This window comes from Otolemur garnettii, unplaced genomic scaffold, assembly GCF_000181295.1.
Source record: "Otolemur garnettii isolate 467f Iridium unplaced genomic scaffold, OtoGar3 scaffold00204, whole genome shotgun sequence".
NCBI classification, from domain to species: Eukaryota; Metazoa; Chordata; class Mammalia; order Primates; family Galagidae; genus Otolemur; species Otolemur garnettii.
Window position 1 is genome coordinate 242,158 of NW_003852599.1, and position 8,181 is coordinate 250,338.

General features: G+C 50.4%; 2 protein-coding genes across 3 annotated transcripts in view; one reads left to right on the plus strand and one right to left on the minus strand.

Moving 5' to 3' along the window:
• Positions 1–6,130, plus strand: part of HDAC1 (histone deacetylase 1) — a 44,383-nt gene extending 38,253 nt beyond the window's left edge. Inside the window, exons 7-14 of one of the 2 annotated variants that reach the window (XM_003801249.3) lie at positions 806–898; positions 3,176–3,284; positions 3,366–3,506; positions 3,993–4,101; positions 4,193–4,323; positions 4,596–4,748; positions 5,226–5,274; positions 5,550–6,130. In XM_003801249.3, the coding sequence (XP_003801297.1) occupies positions 806–898; positions 3,176–3,284; positions 3,366–3,506; positions 3,993–4,101; positions 4,193–4,323; positions 4,596–4,748; positions 5,226–5,274; positions 5,550–5,577 (813 nt within the window). In that variant the 3' untranslated portion in view covers positions 5,578–6,130. Of the gene's footprint in view, positions 1–805; positions 899–3,175; positions 3,285–3,365; positions 3,507–3,992; positions 4,102–4,192; positions 4,324–4,595; positions 4,867–5,225; positions 5,275–5,549 lie in introns of those variants that run through there. The other variant, XM_012812383.2, reaches the window with a different exon arrangement.
• Positions 6,131–6,338: 208 nt separating this feature from the next.
• Positions 6,339–8,181, minus strand: part of MARCKSL1 (MARCKS like 1) — a 3,279-nt gene continuing 1,436 nt past the window's right edge. The window contains exon 2 of the mRNA XM_012812365.1: positions 6,339–7,620. Within this exon, the coding sequence (XP_012667819.1) occupies positions 7,105–7,620 (516 nt within the window). The 3' untranslated portion in view covers positions 6,339–7,104. The remainder of the gene's footprint in view (positions 7,621–8,181) is intronic.

An 8,181-nucleotide genomic window follows, 5' to 3' on the forward strand; every position in this document is an offset into this window, starting at 1 on the left:
AAAAAAAAAAAAAAAATGAAATCAGCTATGCTAGTAGCCCTTGGGAGAAAAGTGGCTATTCAGTTGTCTGCTTATAATAAGCATTAGAATAAATGAGCATTTATTATTTTGAAGTTAGTTGGAAGAACTTCGCTTTTCTCTCTGCTTCCCTTCACACCTCCCTAGAGAGGACAGAATGGGGGTAGTGAGAGTAAAACTCTCTAAAGAGGAAAGGGCCATTGGAGATGGGTGTTAATTTCTTTTTCTTTTGAGACAGAGTCTCAAGCTTTTGCCTGAGTAGAGTGCTGTGGCGTCATAGCTCATGGTTACCTCTAATTCTTGGGCTCAAGCCAATCCCCTTGCCTCAGTTTTTCTATTTTTAGTAGAGATGGAGTCTCATTTTTGCTCAGGCTGGTCTGAAACTCCTGAGCTCAAGGAATCCATCCACCTCAGCCTCCCAAAGTGCTAAGATTATAGGCATGAGCCACCACGCCTGGCCTTGGGTGTTATTTCTGTGACCCATCTGCTCGCCCGCTCTAACCCAGTCCAGAGGTAGAAATATTGTGCTGTAGGGTGGTATATTCAATCCCTGACTCCATAAACACCTCTCAGCATGAGTGTAGGCTCAGTGGTATGTCCAGAGATGTGAATTAGATTTGCCAGTGAGGGGGAAATGGTACTACAAGGTATCCCTGTCCTGGCCCACCTGATGGGGCCAGCTTCTCTTAGAACCTACACTGCTTCTTTCCTTAACCCTCCAGCCCCCATCTTTGAACTTCCTCCTAGCTTCATCTTTCAGTTGTACTTTAATGTCCCTCTTAATTAGGATATTGGGGCTGGCAAAGGCAAGTATTATGCTGTTAACTACCCGCTCCGAGATGGGATTGATGACGAGTCCTATGAGGCCATTTTCAAGCCGGTAAGTGGCTTTATCTACCCCTTGGGCTACAAATAGGGTTGACCTAAGGGGAGGGGGAACATAACACTCCAACCATACCGCAAGCATTTCACCCCACAAAGTTAGAAATGAGAGGTATTTCAACCCTAGATTATTGTGTAGTTTGTTAAGAAACAAAAATCATCTGAACAGGCAGCATCCATAGTTCAGTGGGTAGGGCGCCAGCCACATACACTGAAGCTGGCAGGTTCGAACCCAGCCTGGGCCAACTAAAACAATGGCAATTGCAACAAAAAAAATAGCCAGCGTTGTGGTGGGTGCCTGTAGTCCCAGCTACTTGGGAGGCTAAGGCAAGAGCATCAGTTAAGCCCAAGAGGTTGCTGTGAACTGTGACACCAAGGCACTCTACTGAGGGCGACATAATGAGACTCTGTCTCAAAAAAAAAAATCATCTGAATATTTGTTGAGGCCTTCTATGGTCCAGTCTTCTGCTGGATATGAGAATATCTAAGACACGATCTTTGCCCTCACAGTCTATGGTACGGAAGGCAGGCACAAACCCAACAGTATGTCATCAGTACTGTTTTTATATCACCATTTGGGGTCAGCTACTGGGAGACTATTGTGTTCTTTTGGTGGGGTTTTGTCTCCCTGGGTTTTCCTATTTCTTAACTGCCTTACATCGATGTCTGCACATGTAAAGAACTAGGAACTTACTTCAGTTTTTGCAGACTGGCTTTGTCTGGGAAAGCCCTTTACCAATGAGCCCATTCACAGGTTCTGAAAAGGCTGTCTGGTGTGTTTGGGCAGGCTGGCCTGGTGCCTGTGTTTTTGTTGTTGTTGTTGCAGTTTGGCTGGGGCTGGGTTTGAACCTGCCACCCTCGGTATATGGGGCTGGCACCCCACCCACTGAGCTGCGGGCACTGCCTCGGTGCCTGTGATTTTTTTTTTTTTTTTTCAGTTTTTGGCAGGGGCTGGGTTTGAACCCGCCACCTCTGGCATATGGGGCCAGCGCCTTACTCCTTTGAGCCACAGGCGCCACCCCGGTGTCTGTGTTTTAAGGGATGAACAGAGGAACTGCAACCTGGGCTGGGGAGAGAGTAGTCAAGGATGATTTCAGAGGAGGTGACATTTGAGCTGGACTTTGAAAAATGAGGAGGTACCCATGTGAAGAAGGATGTGGGAGCCATAGGGTGGCATTTAGCAGAAAGAAGAGGACCAGTGGAAGTGCAGAGGTGCCAGTATGTTGTGGCATGTAGGCCAGTATAAGTGCTTGCTGTGTGCCTAGTAGTAAGCACAACAAAAGTGTGAGTTATGGTCTCTGTCCTCAGTAATGTTAGAATTGACTTGTGAGAATAAGATATACAAAGAGCTTCCTCATAATATAAGGCCCCAAGTTAGTAGGAATGAATGAATAGAGTGGATGTAGCTAAGGATCAGGAAGTCTGCTTAGAAGTGGCACTGGTGGCTCAGCGCCTGTGGCTCAAGTGGCTAAGGCGCCAGCCACTTACACCTAAAATGGCAGATTCGAATCCAGCCCGACCTGCCAAACAACAATGACGGCTGCAACCAAAAAATAACTGGGCGTTGTGGCGGGCGCCTGTGGTCCCAGCTACTTGGGAGGCTGAGGCAGTAGACTGGCTTGAGCCCAGGAGTTGGAGGTTGCTGTGAGCTGTGATGCCACGGCACTCTACCCAGGGGGATAGCTTGAGGCTCTGTCTCAAAAAAAAAAAAAAGAAGTGGCACTGGTGTGTGGGCACTGAATGAAGGGGAAAATTTGGGAGTTGGCAGGGAGACCATTCTAGGTCTAGCATTGTTGGGGCCAGAAGGATCTTTTTTTTTTTTTTAGAGACAGAGTCTTTCGCTTTGTCACCCATGGTAGAGTGCCATGGCGTCACAGCTCACAGAAACCTCCAGTTCTTGGGGTTAGGCGATTCTCTTGCCTCAGCCTCTAGCGTAGCTGAGACTACAGGCACCCGCCACAACGCCTGGCTATTTTTTTGTTGCAGTTTGGCTAGGGCCAGGCTTGAACCCACCACCCTTGGTATAGGGGGCACCCTACTCACTGAGCCACAGGTGCTGCCCACAGAATGATCTTAAAGATCCTTTCAAATTGGAAAACTGAAATCCAAAGTTGGGAGCCCCAGCCTACTATCTTTTTTTCACATAGCATGAGGGAAAGTGGAAAGGTAGGAGCTGGTGATAAGGAATAGACTAAAGTGCTGCACTCAACCTCTCTACCCCAAACCTTGTATAGCTTTTCTTGAGGTTGGTGGTAACCAGGATGTGTTTCTTTAGGTAATGTCCAAAGTAATGGAGATGTTCCAGCCCAGTGCAGTGGTCTTACAGTGTGGCTCAGACTCCCTGTCTGGGGATCGGTTAGGTTGCTTCAATTTGACCATCAAAGGTGAGATCAGGTTGCACAAGGATGGGTGGGCTGGGTCCTGCTGGGTGGTCCTATAACCCAATACCCCTTTTTCCACCAAAGGGCATGCCAAGTGCGTGGAATTTGTCAAAAGCTTCAACCTGCCTATGTTGATGCTGGGAGGAGGTGGTTACACCATTCGTAATGTTGCTCGATGCTGGACATATGAAACAGCTGTGGCCCTGGACACAGAGATCCCTAATGGTAATAGCTCCAGAGCCAGGTTGGACTGGGCTGGGCAGGGGCTGGGGCTGGAGCTTGAGCTCGTGTCCTTCAGACCACAACTCCTCCCCTGTTTATCATATATGGGGACACTGTGTCATTGTGATTGGCAGATCATAGCCACTAGTTTTTTCTTAGTACTTTTTGACTCTGTCCCTGTTTCTGTTTGGACAGAATTATTAGTGATTATTTATAGCTTTGGAATATCTACTTTCTTACAGAGCAATTCAGGTAGAGACTGAAGGGGAGCACTTACATTGAGCAGTGCCTAAGTATCTCGATCCAGGGCCTAGGTCATCTCCTAGTGACACATCTGCTGGAGTGGACACTGGAGAATGGTGTTAAATCCCATAGGCATCTAACCCTATCTCAGAGGCATTCTTCTGCTTGATAGATGGGTAAACAGGCTCAGATAAAGCTGCAAATGCTTTTCTCAAGGTTAACTTTCTTCTCTTCTTCTCTAATCAGAGCTTCCATACAATGACTACTTTGAATACTTTGGTCCAGACTTCAAGCTTCACATCAGCCCCTCCAATATGACTAACCAGAATACTAATGAATATTTGGAGAAGATCAAGTGAGTGCCTTCTGGCCACCCCTTGGGGGACATTCCGGGTTGTGGTTTGTCCCTAACCAGGCCTAGCCACCCCCTCTCCCTTTGACTGTAGACAGCGACTGTTTGAGAACCTCAGGATGCTGCCCCATGCGCCAGGGGTTCAGATGCAGGCAATTCCTGAGGATGCCATCCCAGAGGAAAGTGGCGATGAGGATGAAGAAGACCCTGACAAACGCATCTCCAGTAAGCCCCAGACCTTCTCCCTTAGCAGGAAGCTCTGCCACTCCTGGTTCTACAGCCCCCCACCCCACCCTACCCTGTGCTGCCTGCCTGTTAAGAAACTGAAGTTCAAGTTCCCATGCCTGTAGGAATGGCTTATGGAGTCTGAGTTAGCTCTCACCCTTTTCATCCCTTTCCTTGGTGTTTCTTAGGGGACTTACAGGGAAGCACTAGGCATATAGGTCTTCAGATTAAATAGCCTCTTCCCTTCTCCTGTACTTTCCATTGCCTCCCAGTCTGTTCCTCTGACAAACGAATTGCCTGTGAGGAAGAGTTCTCTGACTCTGATGAGGAAGGAGAGGGTGGCCGAAAGAATTCTTCCAACTTCAAAAAAGCTAAGAGAGTCAAAACAGAAGATGAAAAAGAGAAAGATCCGGAAGAGAAGAAAGGTGGGTTTGGGTTGAGCCAAGGCTGGGGTCTTGTGCCCTGGAATAAGATGACTCTATATAGGGCACTGGGAGGGAGCTGACTCAGGCCCTCCCATCTGTTCCTGTGGGGCTCTGCCTTAGTTCCTTGGGCCTTTCAGTGGTTCCCACAAGTGGCAGGTCCCACAGAACAATGAAACTCATCTCTACTGGCTGATTGAGCTGTGGCTCTCACCACCCAAGCCCTTTTCCCAGCATTTCAGCCATTTCCCAGGGGGCTGCCTCCGCCTACCTGGGTTCTGGCTGGTAGGCTGTAGTAGGCTGGGAAACCGGTCCAACCTGTTCTCTACAGGGCTCACTGGGAGGACCTGGGATGGGATGGGCTTTTCTCTTTTTTATGTCCAGTCAACTGTAGTGTTGGGGAAGGGGTTTCAGGGTGAGACCTCATGGGTCTTTCCAGAGAGGCTACCCTTGGCCATCCCTGTACTCTTTATGTTCTAGAAGTTACAGAAGAGGAGAAAACCAAGGAGGAGAAGCCAGAAGCCAAAGGGTGAGGAAGGAGCTGTCTGTTGGCCATCTCCCTGGCATTGGAGCATCAGTGGTTTTGTCCCACCACTCAGAGGGAAGGCACAGGCACAGCTGGTCCAGTTTACAAAGGCATCTTTCAGGGACCAGTCTGTCTCTGCAGTTCTAGGCAGGGCTAGGAAGCCCCAGCCCCCAACAATCACCTGGGCAGCTGGGGTCCTGTGGAAGTCATTGTATCCACAGTTTTGCCTCAAGGCTTTGGGGTAGGTTGTCTCATGTCAGTTTTTGCTCTCTCCACAGGGTCAAGGAAGAGGTCAAGTTGGCCTGAGCAGACCTCTCCAACTCTGGCTTCTTGTCAAGTCTCCCACCTTTCTCGAATACCCCCTCAGATTTTATATTTTCTATTTCTCTTTGTATTTATATGAAAACTTATTAAATATAAATATCCCCAAGGCTAGACAGAAACAAAGAAATAAGGGTGCGAGCTGGGCAAACTCTTCTAGGCGCTGCTTTGCTATCCATCCCTCCCAGTCTTAATTTCCAACCATAGAAGTCAAAATCCTGAAACACCAAGTCCTTGCATAGTAAGTAGCTTTGGAAATGTGCCCTTATGGTGCTTTTTAGAAGGGGTGGCTGAGTGTTTAAGGACCCCCTCCCCCGCCCCCAGTGCTTTTCAAGCCCCGAAGGTAACATCAGCCGTTTTTTTTAGTTTGGTTCTATTCCTCATACCTTCCCACTGGGCTCAAGTGAGCCAAGGAACTCACACTGCCTGCCCTCTGTCTTCTCCCAGTTTTGCAGGTGGAGGTTGGTAGTCTAGTTTCCTTTTTGAGATACTATTATCATTTTTGTGAGACTTTGTAATAAAATGGTACATTTCTATACCCTCTAGAGCTTCTGTTTCCTACCTGTCCGTGGGTTAATTTCAGCTGTTACCCTGACCTTTTAGGGTGCATGAGTAGCTGGGCAACCCCCTAAACACCAACAAAGTCATCAACTTACCTGTCTTAACCCCTCCCTTGAGGTTTGAGATTAACTAGTTCGCACCAATCTTCTCACCCTACCCCCAGTAGACCACTCATTAAACACCACTAAAGGGACAACATTTATTCCTTTTCCAAATGTTACAGTAAAACCAGGTGGAAGAGAATGGTTTTAGCAGTTAGGAAAAAAAAAAAAAAGTACAAATCTGGGGTTTTGGCCATTAAAAGTTATTTACAACAATGGAAGGAAAAAAAAAAGACAACAAGAAGTTGTTTCACATTACAGACCTCCCCCCCACCCCAAAGCCTAATACTTGCTTACCAAGTCAAAAAAGAGACACAGTTGATTCACAAGCTGGAGGTTTGAACTTGAGTAAGACATTTATAAAAACCTAGACAGGGCAGTGTCCTCCCCAGCCCAGGTGCCACTAGGCACAGCACAAGAGACTAAAAACAGGGGAAAAGGCTGGACGCTCAAGGTTTGGGAGTATAAGCACCCCACTTCTGGCTCAGGGTTTTAGGGAGCAGGGTAAACAAAACCTACTTGGAAAAGAACTGGGGAAGAAAACCAACAATTGCCTTCTCCAGGGGTAGGGCAGGGAGAGAGGGGGGAGGGCCAGAGACAGGAGCATTTCACATCACTAACCTAACTTGGGAAGCTGTAAGGGACCATCTTCAACTGGCCTTAAGAGGATGACCAGAAGGTTGATGGGAGAATCCACAGGAGGGAAAGGAGGAGAGGGAATGTGGCTGGGAGGGGGCAACAGCCCCTTTCTGGGCACAGGAAGGCAGCCAGGGCGCCAGGTCCAGGCAGTGACCTCACAAGGACAGCACAGTTTTTGCAGCTTAGAGACCACCCACCTGCCCCCACCCAGCTACTCATTCTGCTCAGCGCTGGCCGATGTAGGGCCACTCTCCAGCCCGGAGGGAGTGGACGGCTCTGCAGCCTGGGGCCCTGCCTCCTCTTCTGTGTCTCCTCCCTTGGAGGCAGCACTAGCCTCTGCCCCCTTGGCCTGGGGCTCCTGGCTCTCGGGGGTGGCAACAGCCTTCCCTTCCTGGGCACTGCCCTCGTCGCTGCAGGCACCAATCTCCCCCTGCTCCTGCTCTTCCTCTGTGGGTGAGGAGGCAGAAGAATCACCCCCACCCTCCTTCCGATTTCTCTTGAAGGACAGGCCGCTCAATTTGAAAGGCTTCTTGAAAGAGAATTTCTTCTTCTTCTTGGGGGTCTCCTTGGGGGGGGCCTCCCCCTTTGCCTCAGCGCCTTGGCTAGGGGGTGCTGGCTCGATGGCATCACCGGTCGCCCCGGCTGCCTCATCTGTTCCGTTCACGGGGGGCGATTCCCCTTCACCCTTGGGGGATAAGTCTCCATTGCTTTTCACGTGGCCATTCTCCTGCAGGTCAGAGGAGACAGCAGTGAGGGCCAGGACTCCTCTCCCCCTCCCCCAGCTCGCTTCTGACCCCTTCCAGACAGCCGGGTCCCCGACTCGATTCTACTGCAACCCCAAAGTCTGGCTTTTGCCTCGCCCCTCACAGGCGCGCGGGGACCTAGCAAACAGAGGCCGCGGCCGGCAGGAGGCGCTGGGGTCGTGTGGCCCCCACCCCACTCCCTTGGGGCGCGCTCTCTATTCCGCGCGGAACCGCTCTGGATCCGCTGTGCGGATCCTGGGCAGGCGGACTAGTCGCGCTAGGCGATATTGGGCGGGAAGCCGCCCTGGGGCGCTGTTTCTCTGCACCTGGACGGCCTATTTTCCTAGCCTCCGGCTTTGTGCAAACAGCCCCCCACCCATCTCAGGCTCCCCCCCCCATTCTCGGCTCCCTCTTAAAAAAAAAGCCCTGGGCCTCCGAGGTCAGATCTGCGGGTGGAGTGCCCTCCCCGCTGGGCAAGGGCTCGCGGCCCCAGGGCGCCCCCTTGGCGTGGCCCAGCAGCGCCTTTGTTCCCCGCGCGGCACTCG